At 42.1% G+C, this 21,038-nt stretch overlaps 1 protein-coding gene across 1 annotated transcript; it reads right to left on the bottom strand.

Moving 5' to 3' along the window:
- Positions 1-662: 662 nt before the first annotated feature.
- Positions 663-20,662, bottom strand: IL13RA1 (interleukin 13 receptor subunit alpha 1). Its single transcript, XM_075053747.1, has 10 exons — positions 20,427-20,662; positions 16,859-17,016; positions 13,523-13,658; positions 10,930-11,050; positions 8,535-8,719; positions 7,992-8,143; positions 6,624-6,756; positions 6,077-6,173; positions 5,411-5,495; positions 663-3,978 (listed from the first exon to the last, which is right to left on the bottom strand). The coding sequence occupies exons 1-10, from the start codon at positions 20,503-20,505 to the stop codon at positions 3,862-3,864; spliced, it is 1,263 nt and encodes a 420-aa protein (XP_074909848.1). The 5' UTR covers positions 20,506-20,662; the 3' UTR covers positions 663-3,861.
- Positions 20,663-21,038: the final 376 nt, after the last annotated feature.

The following is a 21,038-nucleotide window of genomic DNA, read 5'->3' as shown; positions in this document are numbered from 1 at the left end:
AGACCTCAGCCGCTGCCCAGCCACAGTGCTGGGGTGAGAAAAAGGGAGAGAGGTTCCTGCAGCACCCTGACCATCCCTGGGCTCCCACTCACCCACCTCCCACTCTTGCTTGGGTGAGGGAAACCCCTCCAAAACGGAAAGTGTCATTTTTTTTTTAAAGTGAAAAAATAAATCAACATTTCCCTTCCAGGGGAAATTCTGGGTATTTGAAGTTCCAGTTCAGAACTAAGTTTATTGAATACTTTCCAGTGAGTGGAAATACCTAATCTGTGAATAGTTCTACCTTGTGAGCATTGAAACACCATGGCTTACAATTCGATGTGTTCATCTATTGACTCCTTTAAAACTACCCAACTATGTCATGCTTTCCTTAATTGAAACAAATTAAAATTCACAAAAAAAATACTGTGTTTAATTTTTCTAGCATGCCAAATACAGAAAACTTGAATTATTTAACATAATGTATTAAAAGAGGAAAAGGACACTTACAGGGAGTGATTAAAATAATTATTGCCACAAAAACTGTAGAATTGGAAAAGAAAAATCCGATTTTTTTTAACTTCCCAGTTTATTCCTTAATTTTGAAGGATCTGCTCACTGACCTGAAGGCAACAAAGTATACATTCTCTGAATCTTTCAAAGAAGCCATTGCTAATGTGTTTATTTGGCACTTGAACACATTTGGGTCTAAGCAACTAGGTAATGGCTTTCATCAGTTTAGCAACCTGGCATTTTCAATGACTTCAGCAGCTAACAGACATAAAATACCAGAACCACCTTTGGTAAGGCTGCAGCAACCTCAGTCAAATTCCAGCTTGAGAATGTATTAACTCTCTACAGTGTTATGAAAAAACATGCCAGTGTCAGAGAGTAGCGTGACATTGAGTACACAGAGGGTGAGAGCACAAGTCTTGTGCACAGCTCCATCTCCATTTCATTACCCCAGTCAAAAAAACCAGCAGCTGTAGCATTCCCCACTGATTGCGTGGGCTGAGTTCACTTTTGAAAGGGAAGAGGGCAAAGCAACACTCAGCTTTTCTTCTCTGGGTTCGGCATGCTTCAAACATGGTTTCTCATTAAACCTCTGCTATCTCCTCCGTCTCAGTTTATCTTCTCAACCCAAGAATGAAATGCCATGCAATTATATTGAAAAACATTCAAACATATTTATTCATTCTTTAAACAAACTTACAGATCAAGTGACTGCAATGAAGAACAAACAAATGATAGCAAAAGTTGGAAAATTTCAAGCTAAAAAAACCCCTAACCATAAACACAACACATTAAAGATGAAAATATACTCAGACGCTTACTTTACATGCCAAAACACAGGCTCAAGGAATCCATTCATTAGGAAGTGTGTCAATTACTATTATTTGGGAAACAAAGTATTACCCAAAACATTTCTATATGATCTAAACCATCCTCTGCATTTAAGTCTTCCTTTTGGCCTAACACCTTCTGTCTGTTTTTTCTACTCCTTTGGCTTTACGAATTTGTTTTTTTGTTGTTGGTGGGTTTTTTTTGTTTTTCAAACAAATAAGCTTTGGTTCTACCATAAACATCAAAAGTCAAAAGAATTTAGGGTAAAGTACCAAGGATCATCTCTCTAGATTGCTATACTGAAAGCCACAAAACTCTATATTACACCATTACGCTTACTTATCTTGAAATCATACATTTCTGTTTGTCTAGTGGTCTATGATGAGCAATGTTCTAGATGAGGTAGATTTGAGAAATATCTATATTGCTATAATGATATAAATGTTGTGGGGGAGAGGGAGTGAAGTTGGCACAGGAATTTAATTACCCTTTCCCCCACGCTATTCCTTTACCTCTGGAATATCAGATAGTGCTGCTAGCTGACTTTGTATAACCTGAGTTCTGTTTTATCTCACTGAAATCCCTGAGGCTTTATTCTCATTTTGTGTCATTAACCAATTTCTATAATGTCTTTTTTTTTTAGCCTGATTGTAAGTAAAAGATTTAAGCTAATATGGGGTCTGCTGGTTCTGCTACATTACTCCTCCCCTTTCTACCACCAGGAACGAGAGGTAGGTAAGAGATGTGGAGGAAACTGTATTTCAGAGGCTTAGTGGGGACTGGAGAAAGAATTGGATTTATTGAGAGGGAGGGAGTACACTAGAAGGTAAAGGATGTAAATTTGTAGCTAAAAAGCAAGCTCCGTCAGTTCTACTTCTTGCAGAACAATATGTTCTAAAACTACAGCATTTAATTTCAGATTTTTGATTGGATGGGGTTTGAGGACAGGGCTGAACTTTAAAAGGTTAGTGGCTATAGAGTTTGCTTCTAGCAAACTTCTGAGATCTCTTCCCAGTCTGCTAAGACTACATCAATGATTAACGTGTCTGCACTTAGCTGGGAGGAGCAAGAAATTCTTGAACACTAACCATAAACAGCTTGCATGGATCCCTTTCTCCCCATTACATTACTTTCTGCCTCCTGCACAATCAAGGTGCACACCCTTGCAGCACGGGGGAGAAACCAGTGCTCAGAATTCAGAGCAAAGAATGTTACAGTTATGCCAGAAAACATCTGTTGAGCTCTGCTGGGTAAAGCAACCTCAAAACAAAACTGTCAGAAAATGAACAAATCAATTCATGATTTGAAAAAAAAAAAAGTCATCAAGCTGCAGCAGTAAAATCTAGAAGAAATTTTTTTTTAAAAGTCAAACCAGCACCTTGTTTTAAATTGCTGAGCTCCTAGAGGGGAAGTTCAAATCACAGCCTCATCACTATAGAAAGAATACAGCTTATCCCTTAGAAAGCAGGCCAAGGTTGTCATCCCCTCTTCCCCCAAATCCATCAGCTCAGCAGTAAGGATGGGTCTTGAAGCCTTTGAATTAATTCAGTTTCAGTGGTTTAGCACTTGCTAATCAGTTTGACCACAGCTCCTTAGACTCATGCGTCCATCCTGGTAATTTTGCTGGACAGACTCAGGATGACTTAGCTTCCAAAAACCAGGTGTTTTCAGGCCAATATGGCCAAAGTAGAATCACAGTCTGGTGAGACTCAATACAGTTATCTGCCGCTGCACAGCACAAGTAAAAAATTCTATTTATCATTTTAAACAAAGTATAATTTACCCAAGAAGTCCATGAAGGCAAGGCACGTGAGGACAGGCACTTGAAAGGATAAAAAAACCTAAGCCTTTTCTATGAATAGTCTGAATACCAGCTGGGAAGCGGAGAGTTTTCCGTACACATCTTTAAAGAAAAAACAACCCTCTTTTATGGGGTTTGACCAGGCCAGAGCTGACGCACAACAACCAGAAGCATAAGAAGGTCAGTCCATAAATGCCCGCTGGAAAGCGCCCTGCCCCAGAGCACACAAACAGGCCACCCACAAACAGTCCATGCTCCGGCATCCTACCTGGCAGCACTTCCACGTAATAGCATTAATGAGCCATCTACTGTAAACAAGCCTCATCTCACTTGCTGCAAAATAGAGCCAAATACTTCAGACAAGGCACAGCGCTTGCTCCAAAAAACCCATTTACAGTCTAATGTGAGGCACAAACACAAGTGCAAATGACAAGTTAATAGGACAGAGCTGGCTGGAGCCAGAATGAGATATGCTGCAATGCAGTCCCATGAAATTTATGTACATGTTTATCTTGAATGACCCAAGATGAGTATTTCTAGCAGAGATGCAGGAATGGCCACTGTTAGCAATGTACCTTCTGAGCATCAGAGAAGGAAGGCTCAGAGAGGACTCACTAGGTGAGTGAAAGGTGAAAATTGGTGCATGTCTTGCAGGTCTCTTCACATCTGTATTGTCACCTGAGGTACGGGAGCAGGAATGAAAGTTTCCTCATTTTTCACTGGTAAAGCAGAGTTTATCAGTTTTCTTTTTCAGAATTAGCATACGCTGGAGTTTCTGTTAAAATTAAAGAATGAATTTCTTCTTCCTTAATTAACCTGTCATAAGCATTCACAGAATCATCCTTTGCACAGCTCTGAAAGAGAACAACAACATTTTTAACAGCGCTTCTTCATGCTGAGCATTTTTTTTCCAGCCCAGTAAGACAGACCCATTTCACAACATATAGCCTATATTATGGTGAAAAAGCCAAGGTAGCTGGGTAACAAACTGTGCTTATTAGAGACATGGCTTAGGCCTGGTTGACAGAAGAGTTGTCCTCTCTGGAGGTGAGGAAGAACTGCAGGTTGGTACCCAACTTAAGAGCGCTTCCAACTACAGCTAATGGGTGAAGCTCAGGCAGGAGGATGGAGAAGTGAGGATGTACCCGCTTAGCAGAGTTTTCACTGAGACCCTGAACGCACAGAGAAGATTAAGATAATACTCAGAGGCGAGAACTTGGGGCAGTAACGAAGCACTTGTCAAAGCATGAGAAAGTGTAACAGCTACCATACTTATGATCCTCATGGCCAAGAGTCCCATCTTAGTCCCATAATGACCAATACATGGTGAAATATTTATCCAAAAGGTAGTAAATGAGGAGGCCAGATCCATGCTTCCCACATAGCATGGTTTATTATTAGGTGAACTCAGAATACCCATGTGGAAAAAGGGAATACTGGATTTTGGACTCTGACTCCATTTGCAATTGGGGGCCACAAAAGGAGACTTATTTTCAAAAAGTCAGTGATTCCTGCAACTCCTGTTCAGCTGAGAATATCCAATGCACATGCAGCACCAAACAGCCAGATAGTCATTATCCTCTTCAAATGTTTCATAGGTGGCATAAATTTTGAGATGCCACAGTGAGTCAGAAGGTCCCTTCCATACAAGGACTGTGTTCCGAGAGCAATGTACATTGCCTCGTGTCCAGGTTTGAGTTAGGGCTTGTCAGTGTACTTCCCTTAGGATTTTTATAAAGAGCTACTGAATTAGATTTGTTTAGAAAGAAGCATTTCCATAATCAGCGTTATGTTTATTTTTCCTGAAATAAGGGTCTATAGCAAGTCTTTCATCAACCAAAGCTTGAAGCAGCTATAGCTAGTTTTGTTCTTTTGTGAATGAGAAGCTAAGTGTCCTGATTTACTTCATAGCTGATTGTGATAAATGTGGAAGTGCTAAAAATATAAGTTTCTGAAAGTCAAATATGAATAGCTTTATTCAGCATCATAAAAATGAGCAACTAGCAAAACACATTTAAGGGACTAGCAGTTTGTGAAATAACAGAATAATGCAATTCTACTAACGTATCTAGAAAAGTATATGCAATTCAATGGAAAAAAAATCCCTCTCAGCTTTGGGTAATTTTTTCTGAACAACTGTTACTGTTGTAAATACTTAATCTTCATACAATATACTTACTTATATACAGTTGGTTTTAAGATAGACATAGGTATTGGGAACAAGAAAATTGGAAGCCTACAGATTCTGCTTCAATAGATTAGTTGGCCCAACAGCTTCTTACTAACCTGGGAATCCTCATTCTGCTCTCCAAACATGCGCTTAAGAATTTCTCTAGGGTCCGGAATTGGTGGAAGAATTAATATCTTCAGCCTTCAGAAAATTAAAAAGAAAAGCTTTAGATGAATGATGTATTAATTTAGAAATCACCATTTCAATGTCATACTTGGGTATGGTCAAGAAAATTTGTAGAGTCAGCTTTGACATCACTGGCCAGCTGTATCCCAATTATCATTTTTACTCCCCAAAACAAAAGGAAATGGGAATATTCACACAGACAGATTCTAAGTAACTTTCACTGTTGACAAAGACAGCAGCAAAAGTAGAACTTTTTTAAAAAATCTGATAAAATATACTTTATATATAAGCTTAATTTTGAATTTGGACTTCATTGTTTAAAGAGAGGGGATGCAATAGCTGTGCAACAAGAACCTAACTAAGCATACATAAACACAAGTGCAACTAGAGCATGTATATGGTCTGTAAACCTAATTCTAATGACTGAGGCACAACAGTGCTGCCATTTTTGTTACGCAATGCATGTTATGGATAAAACAGATGCTATTGAAATATGCCACATCATGGACAGTTACCTGGAAGAGAGATGAATCGTAATGCAAGTCAAAGACCAAACAGAATTAGTGGATTGGAAATAAAGGGAGACCATTATTTACCTTTTTAGATAAACTAGCAGAATTATAGTAGATACTGCTACTATTAATGGAATGGCAATTATTAAAACAACATAGAATGTAGAGTCCGTCTTCTCACCTGGAAAACAAAAATTGTGGATATTTTGAGAAGCTTTTTAGGAATAATGACAAGAAATTAATTAATTCTCTAATTAATTCACAGACTGAATGTTTTTTCAAATACACTAGCACTTTCGCAGGCAAGGACTCATTTTCAAAGCACGATGTTACAACGTAGATACATTTGGCAAGAAAATGAAAACCAGCAAGACTCAGGACTGAAAAACCGATAGCACTGCAAAGAGGTCATTGCACAGCTACACGGATGGCAACCCCACCAACGTATAGAGCAGTACAGGCAGTAACAGATGGCACTGCTGGAGGACTAGGACTCTCTTGCCCTCTTTTCACCTAAAATAAAACAGAGGAAGATGATCTTCCACTCCTATTTATTTAGCAGACAAAAGATATTAGATGCCTTACAGGTGAAGAATAAAGTACAACAAATTGCAGGAACAACTGCTCTCACCAATACTCTTTTCTTCGCTCCAGTCACTATAGAGCTTGCTGCTGTAACACTCGGGCTTTGGGTTTGCTCTCACTTTGAAGGTGTACTTGCTATTAGGATCAACGCTAGGAATTGACATACTAGTATTTTCAACCTAAGGCAAAAAGAAAACGTCATTTGCTTTGTTCAATTACCAACACATTCTCAGTCATCTACAAGTCTATTTTCACTGTGCAGATAATGTATTCTGAATGTTTTGATGGAAGATCTTTTGGTGAATACTGAACTTCATAAAAAAAGAACATAGTAGCATTTAACTAGCACAAACTGCCTAAACAGAGATTCCAAAGCTAAGATTTAATCTTATTCACTGCTACATCTATCATACAGCATTTGGCATCAATGACTAAACTAAGAGTCAGTGTCTGGAACAGTGCCTTTTTTTTTTTTGTGAAACATCTGTGATTTACACTGCCTTCCCCTCTCTGTCAGGGCAGCAATGCTGATCCAACTTCGACCCTGTGAGAGTCTTCTGCAAGGACTGTACAGAGACAGGCAAACACACTACCTGGGATCAAACTTCACTTATTTTTGATCCAAAATGCCAGTTTCCTGAGGAACATTGATATTATTCAAGTTTGCTTAATTTGAGGTAGGACAAACAACTAAATATGCTCGACAGGAGAAGACTACCACCTGACATTTAAATTTATCATGTTCTTCACCATTCTGAACAAACAGTACAGTCAGTTTGGCTATGCAGATACAGGCGTGAGTACATCCAGACACTGAAGTCAAATCTTCTTATGTGTACATTAAAATCAGTATATCTAGGAGTGCACACCTTTTTTCCCCCCCCATTCTCAGTCTTTTTATCCCCTTGCTTTTCTGTATAACATTGTGTGCTCCCGTGTGCGCCAGCAATTAATTTTGCTTTACAGTAATCAAGTCACGTCATTCAAGAACAAGGCAGTCATCTGACCGAGTGTAGACCCAAAGACAGGAAAACTCAACACCAACAGACCAAAGTCCCATATCACCGAGAAGCAAACAGGTACATGCACCACAGCGTATTTCCTGATGAGTGTTGTTTAGTTTAGTGTATTATTTCTTCATTGGACTGTTCTTACACGTTACTGCTTTGCCATAAAAAATGATGGCAAGGATTCAAGACTCATAGGAATTGCATTGTATAGATATTACTACCAGAAACCTACTGTACAGGAGAAAAAAACTTATGTCCACACAACACTTGCAGCCAGTACACCAGACCCATTCACATGCAGCATACGTATTTTTTCATTTTTAAACAGCAAACATTTGAGTTACTGTGAATATCAACACAAGTTATAAAAGTAATGAAAAGTAAGTAATGTAATGACAAATTACTTTAATTATCGAAGCGGTGTCCAAATCACCATTGTGATATTCAACTTCATAAAATAAACAATTTTTTGGAAAGGTGTCTGATCGACTCCATTCTACATGTATTCTATCATTAATCTTTGATAGTGTAACTTGTCTTGGTGTAGCAGGTTTTACTGAAATGCAAAATGGAAGAATTAGTTAAAAAGTATATTCCACTGCTTAGAAAAAATGTTCGAGTCCTGTATTGCATAATATTACACTTATACTAGTTTATACAGAAAGAGGAAAAAGTTAGCCCCAAAAAGAAAGGAAGAAAAAATAAAAAGAACTATGGAGTAAAAGTAAAAATGAGTGGAAAATGACCCTCCCAGTCCCCAAACACCCAATCCCAAAAAGCAAACCTTGTCTATATAATTCCCAAATCAAAGATCAATAGAAGAAGGGAGCATTTAATCATGTTGTCTCATCCACAGCTTATGAGGTGCAAGCTTCTCAAACACAATGATATACTGGCAAACTTCTACAATTTTTTTTTTTTTTTTTATAATGTGGTGTTAAACTTACCAAGGGTGGTGGGATTTTTACTTGCACACACAGGCCTAATTTCTTCAGAATCATCTCTAATCAAGATACTTATAGCTGGGTAAGTATTGGTGACTTTTGGGAAGCTAAGATTGAAAATGCATCCAAAGATTCCTTGGTGCACAGAATAGTTGCTGCACTTCTTATGGTTTTTCAAACCATCAAACCTATAGGAATAAAAATATATTTTTAAACTTCAAAAGAATGGGACAGCAAGGGGCAAGCTTGTTTTTAAACCTGTGTTGCAAATTCTAAAGACTGATCGTGCACTAAACCTGTGCTATAACATATAAGTAAAGCTAAGCAAAGTAAGAAGCTTCTAATTTATCTCAAGCTTTAGAAAGAATATTATTTTTGTAAAGAGTGTCAAGTAGTAGAAAGAGAGGCAGGTTTGCTTTACATCAAAGCGTCAAAGATAACAGCTGCTTTCAGCTTTGGTTCACATTTTCCACATGGGAAAACAATTTAAAGGAAAAAAAAAAATTAGAAAGCAAACTAATTTGGATCACTTCCTGTCAACAGAATTTCACTTCTGTGATAGAATGAGCTGATCTATCTCCTTTAGCTATGCCTCAGGTATCACGGCTTTTGCTTAAGGTGGTCGAGTTTCACCTATTGCCTGCATTTGCTTTTCAAAATGTCAGTCTTCACTTCGAATAACAGAGAAACTATGACAACCTTCTTCCTTGCTTCTGTTTGTTCCCCAAGTCCCAATGAAAATACACCAATAGCTTTTTCCTCCTGAGAAAACTGGTTTTTTATTTATTTATTTGAAAGCGACACAGAGCAAATCAGAGCTTCATTTAGGAGCACAATAGGAATGATGTTCCCCTACTTAACATCTCAATATATAGGAGCTGAGGAAGGCAAAACCGAAAGCTGTCCTCTTTTCAGGACAGAGCCTTTTTTTCTCCACCCTTCTCACCTCCCCGCCCGGGGGCTGATGAAGATAGGCGGCATTCGGAGCAGACAGCACCGTGCCAATGCACCAACCTGCCCTTGTAAGCCTCTGTTTCAGCAAGTATTACTGTGCACTGACTGGATTTGTTTGTTCTAAGCTAACTTTATATTTCTGTTCACTTCAGATAAAAAGATAGGGGTTTAGAGGAAAATATCAAAGAAGAAGAATATAAAATGGAACTAAGCGATAATTTTTCAGGTAATTGTTCACTCATTTCTGAAAACCAAAACCAAAAAAACCCACCTCACCTGCATTATGGAAAATGCATCCTTCAGTCCAAAAATCAAGTGTTTCCTTAGTTTTCATCTTTAAAGTCAAAAAAGTATTTTTCTTTCTAAGCAGCATGAATTAAAAGACTACATCTTTCATTAAAATTAAGGGCTAAGTTGAAAATACATAGCTCTAATCCAAAGAATTATTCCAATAAGTATCCATATACCCAGAAATTCCGATCTTCAACACCTCATTGGTACTGTTCTTGTAATAAAGAAAAAATTTCTTTGAGTAGCAGTTTAGAGCGAGAACAGTCCTCCCTGCATTTAACTGAAGCAGCAGGTTTTCTGCTGTTTGCTGTCCAAATGCATTAAAACAAACAGCTAGCCTGCGAGACTGCCACTGGGGAGGAAGAGGAAAAAGTTTATTTAGTTAGTTCAGACAAGACATAAAGATGATTTAAAACTACAACAAGGGGCTTCCAGAAGGAAAACTTAAACATTTCTACAGAAGCTAATGCAATCCGGCATTTCACAAGCCCCATCAACTTGCAGAAGTATGCATAGATTAGTGTGCACAGATCTGGATGCCAAGTTTTTGCTCACACCACAACTCTGTTCCTTTGGAACAAGAGTCTATTTATGGCAGTCAGCTGGCAAGCAGGCATGATGATAAAGATGTTCTCCATAACTTTCGAGGTGAATCGGTTATTCATGACATTAAAGATAGAAACAAAAATACTGCTAAGTGGTTATTAATGCTTTCATAACATTTTCCAATGATTTAAGAGCTGACACAGACATTAGTGAGCAATTCTGACTTAAACGGTCCGTGTTTATTGGGCTGCAATTCATATTAAAAAAGCAATTAATATATTGGTCTAGCTCAGTTCTTAATTCTTCCTTCTTTGAATCCACAATTAGAAAAAATTAGAAAGCAATAGCAGTTATTTTAAAATGGGCTACAGAAGCAGCCAGTGCTTCACATAATAGTTATGTCAACTTCCCAAAACGACTCAGCAACAGCAACCTCTTGACCCTTCATCAGTGAAGTTTTCTGTTGGACTGGACCCAACACTAACTTGTACGCAATGCCCTGGGACCTTTCAAAGCAACAGGAAGCAGACAAGTAAAAACCGGTAATGTAAAACTAAAGATGAGTGCTGAAGAACTTTAGAGTTGGGAATAAAAAGTTCATACAAACCAGTAGAACAACGTATAATTGGTATCACTGCTTGCATTCTCCCCAGGACGCCACGTACAAACCATGTACTCCAAATTGTGCCAAACGCAGCTCAAGTCAACAGCAGCAGTACCTGGAATACCTGCAAGGCAAGTTGGAAAGGTGTCTTAAGATTTATTTTGCCAGCAAAGTGTTCTCCCCAGTTTCCAGAAGTAAACTGAAACTGCCTAGAAGGCAAAGATGGGTTACCTCTCAGACTGCACTGCCTGTCTTAGCACAGCAAATGATGAATTCTAGTTGTTTATCGCTTGCAATAGCTGAAATCTCAGCAGAGTAACTTCTATATGCAAGCTAATCATAACAGTGAATCTCAGGTTCCACCACGTCTGAAATACTACTTAGAGTTACGTGATGCTAAGGACAAGGTGTTGAGTCAGGAAAATATTTTGTTCTATTAAACTACAGGTACTTTAAAAAGGAGTTAAAGTAACTGGCAATTATAGGGATAGCACTTAGTTTTGTTAGAGTTATTACAGCCATCAACATTAAAAATAGTCAGCATTTAATTATAGTTATCTTCTCCAGATACAACATTAGTTTCTCAGTATTCTGAATATGGCAATACCTGTATATCTTAAATCTGGACAAAAGCAACAGTGGGTAAGTTGAACTTTAAATTGAGACCCATATACCTCTAGATATTCAACTTCTTCAACATATTGAAAACCCAAATTACAGAACATAAATACAAATGAGTACACAGCAATCGTGAATAGAGACGTCAAAGTATCTCCCAGGCAGAGCAATTACAGAATGAAGTCTTCCAGATTCAGATTCAATCTTGCCTTTTTGTATGGTACAAGTTCTTTATACTGTATTATCATATGTCGTGGTTTAACCTCAGCCAGCAACTAAGCACCATGCAGGGGCTCACTCACTTCCCAACCCCCCCCCCAAAGGGATGGGAGAGAGAATCAGGGAAAAAAAAAGGTAAAACTTGTGGGTTGAGATAAGAACAGTTTAATAGGACAGAAAGGAAGAAAATAATAATGGTGTTAATAACAATAATAAAATGACAATAATAATAATAATAAAGGAATCAGAATATACAAAACAAGTGATGCACAATGCAACTGCTCACCACTTGCTGACCGATGCCCAGTTAGTTCCCAAGCAGTGACCCACCCGCCCCGGCCAGGTCCCCCCAGTTTATATACTAGACATGACGTCCCATGGTCTGGAATACCCCTTTGGCCAGTTTAGGTCAGCTGTCCTGGCTGTGTCCCCTCCCAGCTTCTTGTGCCCCTCCAGCCTTCTTGCTGGCTGGGCACGAGAAGCTGGAAAACCCTTGACTTAGTATAAACACTATTTAGCAACAACTGAAAACATCAGTGTGTTATCAACATTCTTCTCATACTAAATCCAAAATGTAACACTATCCCAGCTACTAGAAAGAAAATTAACTCTATCCCAGCTGAAACCAGGACATCATATTACAGCACATTAGATATTTTTTCCTTGTAACAAGTAGCAACATCTTCACGAACTGAAAATAAAATGCATGTCAATTTTATCAACGGTCCAGACTTATATTGACAGCAAACCCCATACTACCTTCTACTTCCAAGCTTGCATTCTCCCTGAAGTAGCAACTGTCTGAGAGTATAGGAAAATGAAACTGGTTTCCCTATTCCAAGAAGTAATTTTAAATGTTTTATCTGCAAGCAGACTTTTAAAGGCCCCAACCTGTTTAGTACACGCTGTCCTAATGACCTGCTTCCCTGATTTTCCAGAATACCCTTTTGACAGACACGCAGACAAGCTTGATAAGATCTCAGATTCTCCTGTTCACATGTGGTTTTCGTCCACATTAAGTCATGCTCCTGGATTAGACAGACTTTTACTACTCAAGGCAAGAGGCTCTATTTTCTTCTGTACCTCCTAACATTCAGCATCCAGCAGAATACATTATTCCTTAAAGTTTGCTTCCTAATAATTTTGCTACGGACCCCTTATTTCTGGATGTCAAGAAACAAAAAATATTTTTCTCTATTCATTTTGCTATGTGCAGCTTTGTGGACCCCAGTCATGTCTTTTGAAAGAGAGAGAACCCTACTATAATTAAATAATTAAGTCACTTATTTATTCAACAAGTTGTTAAATTTGCTAGATTCATCCCTCTAACATTTACAAATGTAGGGTTATTTTAGGTACTTCTGCTTGTACAGAAAAATCATACAAAGTAAACTGACTTAGATGTTAGTCATGAAGTCAGCAGGCTTAATACAACCTAAGTTATCTCTTATCCCACAACCACAGCATGGTAGGGGCAAGAGGAACGACAGGAATCACATCATCGTCTTGGAAGAACATTTAAATTTTACAAGTTTGCCCACAAGGCTTTAAGCGCCAGAAGACTCCAGCTGTGTTTAAATGTAGTATAATCGTTCTGTTTAAGCCCTATCAGCCACACTAGCCCTTGCGTCTGGTATCTCCCTACTTCTCTATGACACATTTCTATGATATTTTGTTAAAATAGCAGAGAAAACGAGGTTGTGCCTTCCCAGGCCAAGAGAGGCAGGTCTGCCTCGGGTCCGGCTGCCGCACGTGTTACCTTTCAGCGGAAGGGACTTCTCCGCCCACCGGCTGGGCTTGCTGGCGTTATTGTGCTTGCATTCGCTTCTCACTTTGAAATGCATTTCCTCATTCAAGAACATATCCGTCACGCGGAAGCGACTCTTACTCCATTCCTGGGTTTAGATGGGGGGGGAAGAAAACGAGAACATTTGGCATACCGTATCAGACACATGGGAATTACTATTCATGTAAGAATACGTTACAGCCCCTCAGAAAGACTGCAGCTCAAAGCCAAATGAAATTAGGGTCTGATAATGTGGGAAGCTTCAGCATCACTTAGCTTTTCTTTTTTCTCATCAGGTGCGCTCAGAACTCACCAAAGGAAAACTACTTCTACTCCAGTGTCCTGTAGACACGAGCACAGAGATCAAGGAACAAGTATAAAGTGGGGAAAATGATCTTACAGTAAGTCTTCATGGATAATGCAAAATAAGCATGTTTATACTACAGCTATATAAACAGGAGCTTACAGATCTAACCTTCACCTCTCTGTGTGTGTGCACAAGTGTATGATGAACAGAAGAAAGAACATTTGAAGACATAACCAAAAAGCAATGAGAAGAGTTTGTATGGATTTAAGGAGCAAAAGGAAAAAATTATCAAAACAAATCCACAAATGGCTATTAAATACAGTGACACTACATCAGGCCTAAGCAGTCCACAAGCTTCCATTTTCAGAAGAGAGTATGTGTTTGTGTGAGAAAAAGGCTTACCCTTTCATCATACACTTTCTTGAGCATCTTTTATTGGACTAGGGACATACCTTTTACTTAACTGGAAACAGGATACAAAAAAAAAAATCTTTGTAATGACCAAAGAATGGTGTAACCACTTGTGTATTAAAAAAAAAAAAAAAAAAAAATTGGCACTAATGAGAGGGCAAGGAAATCAAACAGCAATGAACGGACTAGGTTCTACCAGCCATAATGCAAAAAGATGCAGCAAGACGATACACAGTCTGGTTTATCCTGTCATGTGCAACTGCTGTCCCACAGCTTTCACTCCTGTTGACCTTAACATCTATTAGGCCCTTCCACAAACTCATTCAGCTTGTTAACCAAGCAGACTTTCAACTTGTTAATTTGTTAATTAACCCATCAGAAGAGATAAACAGGTTTTTGCTGAGTTAGCAAGTTTGACTGGCTTATCTAACAGTCCGATGAAGATCATTAGAGAAGGAGGTGTCAAAAATGAAATATCACCCTTTTAGCCTAAGCCATTAAATCAGCTCAGCTGTTTGCAAAACCGCAGCCTTACTTCAAGTCCAGGATATCCTGGAGCTGCCAGAAAGAATACAGCAGTCACTGTGAAGAGGCCATTGTAAACATCAGGCCATAAAACTGTAACAGGGCTCAACAACAGGGGACTGTTTCAAGAGGCATCCTATCAAGTTTAACCATATCTGGAAGAGCAGCACTGCCAACCCCACACACAGTTGGTGTGTATTCAAGGCTTCCAATTCTCACCATTTGGATTCATGGACTGATAGCATATTATCTTACTGGTAATAAATTGTAAAAATATTTGTCCTACAGCCCCTTCAGTACCATGGCAATGCTGCTCTCAGTCCTGACCAAAACAGCTGTTAATCCACACCAAGGATCACATCTGGGCTGCAAACCATCTAACACAGTGTGGTGTTGACCCTGTCTGAACACCAGGTGCCCACCAAAGCCGTTCTATCACTCCCCCTCCTCAGCTGCACAGGGGAGAGAAAATATAACAAAGGGCTTGTGGGTCGAGATAAAGACAGGAGAGATCACTCACCAATTACCGTCACGGGCAAAACAGACTCAACTTGGGGAAAATTAACTCAATTTATGACCAATCAAACAGAGTAGGATAATCAGAAATAAACCCAAATCTCAGAACACCTTCCTTCCACCCCTCCCTTCTTCCCAGGCACAACTTCGCTCCCAGATTCTCTACCAACCCCCCCCCAGCAGCGCAGGGATATGGGGAATGGGGTTTACGGTCAGTTCATCACACATATTTCTGCTGCTTCATCCTCCTCGGGGGGAGGACTCATCACACTCTTCCCCTGCTCCAGCGTGGGGTCCCACCCACGGCAGACAATCCTCCATGAACTTCTCCAACGTGGGTCCTTCCCACGGGCTGCAGTTCTTCACGAACTGCTCCAGCATGGGTCCCCCACGGGGTCAAAAGTCCTGCCAGAAAACCTGCTCCGTGGGCTCCTCTCTCCACAGATCCGCAGGTCCTGCCAGGAGCCTGCTCCAGCGTGGGCTTCCCACGGGGTCACAGCCTCCTTCGGGCACCCACCTGCTCCAGCGTGGGGTCCTCCCTGTGCTGCAGGTGGAGATCTGCTCCACCGTGGACCTCCCTGGACTGCAGGGGGACAGCCTGCCTCACCAGGGTCTTCACCATGGGCTGCAGGGGAATCTCTGCTCCGGCGCCTGGAGCATCTCCTCCCCCTCCTTCTTCACTGACCTGGGGGTCTGTGGGGTTGTTTCTCTTACATGTTCTCACTCCTCTCTCCAGCTGCTGTTTCTGTGCCAGCTGCAACTTCTTTTTCCTTTTTAAATATGTTCTCCCAGAGGCGCTACCACTATCACTGATGGGCTCGGCCTCAGCCGGTGGCGGGTCCGTCTTAGAGCCGGTTGGTATGGGCTCTGTCGGACACAGGGGAAGCTTCCAGCAGCTTCTCACAGAAGCCAACCCTGTAACCCCCCCTGCTACCAAAACCTTGCCATGCAAACCCCATACACACAGACATGAAAACAAAAGCCCAAACCAAAGTTTTACAATTGCTGTTCCAGGGAACAAATGTGTTCCATGTTGTCTTCGTAACACAACCCCCATGAATAATTGTAAGCGCAGGGACAGGGCAAATGTGGGAATATGTTAATACTTGGCATTACCTCCAAGAGACGCTAAGTTGTCAAATCACAGCTACACCAAGGTTAACGTGCACACCTCCTTCTTAAATTGAGTTCAAAGTGAAGGAGATTGGCCTTTGCAAAATCCCCCTTAAGTCTTGATGTAGACTGCCCTGTATATATTTCACTTTTTCTAGAAAGCTGCATAAGCAAAGACTGAAACAAGACTTTTCACATTATTATTATGGTACTCCTGTGTTACTGGTAGCAGCTCAATTATCAGAGAGCAACAGATTTTTCTGGTCTGAAGAACCCACATGCTGGTATGACTCATTTTTGAGATTTTGATCCCACAACAAGAATTAAAGGCTACATTAAAACTGTATTTATATATGTATATATGCTTACACACACAGTTTTATCACAGGAAGACATTCACTGGAGCATAGCAGAGTTCAAAGAGGTGATGCACTTACTCTTTTGTCCTGAGGGACCTCACCAATCACAATGTCGCTGGAATACTCCAGGTCGCAGCTACTGCTGATGTTCTCTGGGGGGCTCCAGGTCCAGTTCAGGGTGCAGATTTGTATAAATGAGTATTCCAGGTTGGATGGAGGTGGAAGAACTTCTGCTTCTAAAAGAAAGAAGTTATCAGTGTAACAATCCTGTTGGACCACGTTTTACCGTTATTAATATAGATGGATTTTTAACTCCAACAGAAAAGAACACAAATAACTTCTCAACTTCATCGGTTCATATTGCTATCAGATAAGCTACTGCTCACTAAATTGTTTCTACTATTCCTGTTATCTCAGTCCACCAACCATTTAAATAATTATAAGAAATGCACACACAAAAAAATCATTGAAAAGTAATTTTTAAGAAATTGCAACATGCAACAACGTAGCTGCTGTGGAAATGAAACTTATGCTTGTGGAGGGCAGATGAGTGTCATTTTTCAGGTCCTTTCTGCTGCGAGTTTGCATCACATGCTGCCTCTAGTAAAAATAGTATATACATTTTGTAGAGTAATTAATACTTTATTCTACCCCAAACTTATCCATCAATGCAGTTTTAGAGAGAAAACTTTAAAAAGGCAAATGATTACATCTTGCAAGCAACAGCTGTATGTTAGAACCACACTTTAGCCCAATCCAAGCAAAACCGAGAATGTAAAAAAACAACAAAGAAACCACAATGCTTTTTCAATTACTCGCCTATTAAACTTTTAATGCTGTGCTCTGGCACCGTGAGCATACCAGTGTGGGACAAACAGTAATTTACTGCTGGCACACTTCAGCAGTATATTTTTTCACCTTCCCAAAAGCAAGATAGAAGCGGAGGAAGAGCCATGACTCAGACGTAGCTGCTGGGATAAATGCATTTGTGCATTGACGCTTACTCTTGCACACTGAGTCACAGCCTACTCAATACCCAGTCACACAGCTTGACGATCATATTAGAAAAGAAATAAAGGGAAATATGGCAGAAAATAGAAAACTTGACAGGAAAAATTAAAGCGTGTGTCAGACTCCAACTCTAGAAAAAACTACCAACTGGTAATTCCCTAAGAAAATGAAAGTGAATATTGTTTTTTTTAAAGACCTACTCTAATGTGTACTACTAGAAGATATTAAATAAGAGGCCAACTGAGACTGCTTCTCAAGGCTATCTACAGGTATCATCACTGAGGCACCACCATCTATTTGTGTGTGGAAAGAAAGTACCCTTGTTACACAGTAGTTTCACAAACACTTCAAACTGATATCAGCTAGTGCTGCAGGTCTTGCTCATCCCAGGAAACTTGCTTGTGCCAGGAAACCAGGCTCAACCCGCCCCAACATTTGAGGGAACGCATAGGGAAAGGGCAGAATAATTCCACTGAGAGCAGTTTTCCCATCCAGGCTATGGTGCAGCCCCATTTCCTTCTGCTAGCACAAGGAAGAGTGCAGATGGAAAGGCAAACCAGCTTATTTCAGCAAGAACTCTGCTCAAGGCATCCATGACACCATTATCTTACATTTCCCGACAGCCACAGCTACGAAAGCTTGAAGAAAATTCATCAAACTCCTGGAGCTTTCTCAGACCTTTGCATAGTTAAAGGACAGGCAATGGTAGAGATCAGACATTATTACATCTGCGTGTCTGTACGTAAGTGCTGATAAACGTATGCTCGCACAGAAAATGAGAATAATTACTAGGATTTACCATTTTAGTCTGAATATGCTCAGTTTTTTTTAATATTTAAAACTTTTGGGATTGTTTGTTTGTTCAGTTTTACAGCTGACCTTGGGAGCAGAGAAGAGAAATGTATGTTCTTGCAGAAATACACTCTCCTCTGAGAAAACTAGTTCCACTAAGTGAACTGAGAAACTGTTCCACTAACAAAAACTTATGACAGGTTTTAGGAACAGCATTGGGGCCTTAAGTTTGCAAATACTGAGTCCTTTAGATCACGTAAAAGAAAAATAAAATTATTCAACAAGACTACACAGCTCCAACCATTGTCTTTTCATGCTTTTTCAAACTTTTATTACCTACAAAAGCCACGAACCATTAAAGAAATTTAGTGTCATCCCCGATTGCCGTTCTGAAGTTCTACACATTTTCTTTTAACAGTTTTGATTAGAAGTAATTGTGCGTAAACGTGCAGATTTCTAACTGCACAAAGTAAGAAGTGGAAATATTCAAGGTTTATAAATAAATTAATAAATTATATTAGCATAAAAAGTTTAAATGTAGTAGGTTTCAGATTAATCTATACAATTCTGAAGCTCGTGCTTTAATGTTATGTTCAGCTGAAGATTTGTTTTTATTCATAGGCTTTGCCAGTCTCACACTTTTGTTGTATAAAATATACATACGGTCTAATACTTCTGTTATGAAAATCTCATCGCTACAGCAATTTAGCAGGACAACTCAAAGACCAACCACGAAACACAGGCGAGATGTTATTTCACTCTTAAAAAACCAAAGCCACGGTGATGCTTCTAAGAAAATAAGGTGCAGCAGTAACTAGCTGAGATTAGCTGAGGCAATCCTGCATAGAAAACATTTTATTTTTAAAAGCTGTCCCGTGGAAACATCAAGAAATACTTTGCATCAAGTATGGTAAAAGTGTTGTGAAGTAAGACTTTGTATTTTGTCCTCCCGTATTTTCCGAAGGTTGATTTCATAGTTATAAACCGAATTGCAGCCAGCTGAAAAATGACGATTCTCTAACGTGTGCGGCTGCATTTTTGCATGACATTAGTAAAGACAGAACGAATGAAGCTTCGAGCCCCGGTTCTTAGGGAACCCTCCCAGGCACACGCACGTCTTTCCCGCAGCTGTCCGTTCGTGCTTCCAGAAGCGGGGAAGCCAGAAGTAACGGCAAAGGTAACGGGCAGAGCCGGCGGCCGCGGACACCGCGTACGCCCCGGGCTCCGGCAGCCGGCGAGCCCGGGTCCCGCCGCGCTCCCGCCGCGCCTGCCTTCGCCTCATTTCCAGGAATCCGCCGCAAGACGCGGAGAGAAAGGCAGTGGGCTTCTGCTTTCGTTTTTAAGGCAGAGACTGTCCAAGACTGAGCCGAAGAGATTTCGGCCGACCCTGTCAAAGGCTGCCTCGCTGAGGGAGAAAAGCAGATTTGGGGGCATCCCCGCTCCTCTGCCCGGTAAGGGGCAGGGCGCGCTACCGGCACTGCCCTCGCACACAGCCGACGCGCTTCGGGCCGTTTCCACCACAGAACGAAAGCATTTCACTTAGATAAATACACGACCGTACGCGCACCGAGCCCACCGCCGCGCCGGCAGCGCAGCTCCCGCCGCCGCCGCCCCACGCACGGCAAGGTCCCGCACCGGCTGCCCCGCGGGTGTCCCGGCCCCGGCCCCGGCTCCGGCCGGCAGCGAGCGGCAACCGCGGCCCCGGCCCCGGCTCCGGCTCCGGCCGCGGCGCCGCGGGGAGCGCCCGGTTAGCGGGGCGGGGGGGAGCCCGGAGCGGGGCCGGCAGCCGGCCGGTGGTCCCGCTCCCCGCCGCCCCTTCCCTTCCTTCCCTCCCCGCTCCTACCTGCCGCCGTCCCCGCGGCGACCACCCAGCAGACGGCGAGGAGAAGCCGGCAGCGCGCCGGGGCTCCGCCAGGATCCATGGCTCCGGCGTCCCGGCCGGCCGTAGCGCGGCCCCCGGCTCCCACTTCCCGTCGCGGGGGCCGGGCCAGACGGGAAAAGCCTCGCCGCGGCCCGCCCAGGTAACCCGAGCCGAGCCGGCAGCGCCGACCGGGGCTGGCGGCTGCGGCAGCCGGCCGCCCCCGCTACCTGGGCAGCGCCGCCCCCGCCCCGGGGCCGGGCTCCCGGCCCCCGCCGGGCGCCGCCCCGGGGCCGCCCCGCCGCGGGGGGAGCCTCGGCACGACGTGCCCCGGCCCCGCGCTGCCCCCCCGCCGCCCGCCCGCTCTCGGCACCCCTGGTGTCGGCCGCCCCCCGGGCTGCCTTCCCTCCGCCGGCCGCCGCCGCCCCTCCCGCCTCCACGCCACGGAGACGCTCTGCTTTCCCCCGGAGCCGCCCGTGTGCCACGCAGGGGCCCTGCCCGAGCCCCGCCGCGGAGCCCCGACTTCGGTGCCGCGCAGGGACGCCGGGCGCTGCCCGCGGAGCCTCTGCGGGGACCTCGGCCGGCCCCACGCTGCTT

The sequence above is a fragment of the Buteo buteo genome, chromosome 22 (assembly GCF_964188355.1).
Source record: "Buteo buteo chromosome 22, bButBut1.hap1.1, whole genome shotgun sequence".
In the NCBI taxonomy this organism is placed as follows: domain Eukaryota; kingdom Metazoa; phylum Chordata; class Aves; order Accipitriformes; family Accipitridae; genus Buteo; species Buteo buteo.
This window is presented reverse-complemented; position numbering and strand designations above follow the sequence as displayed.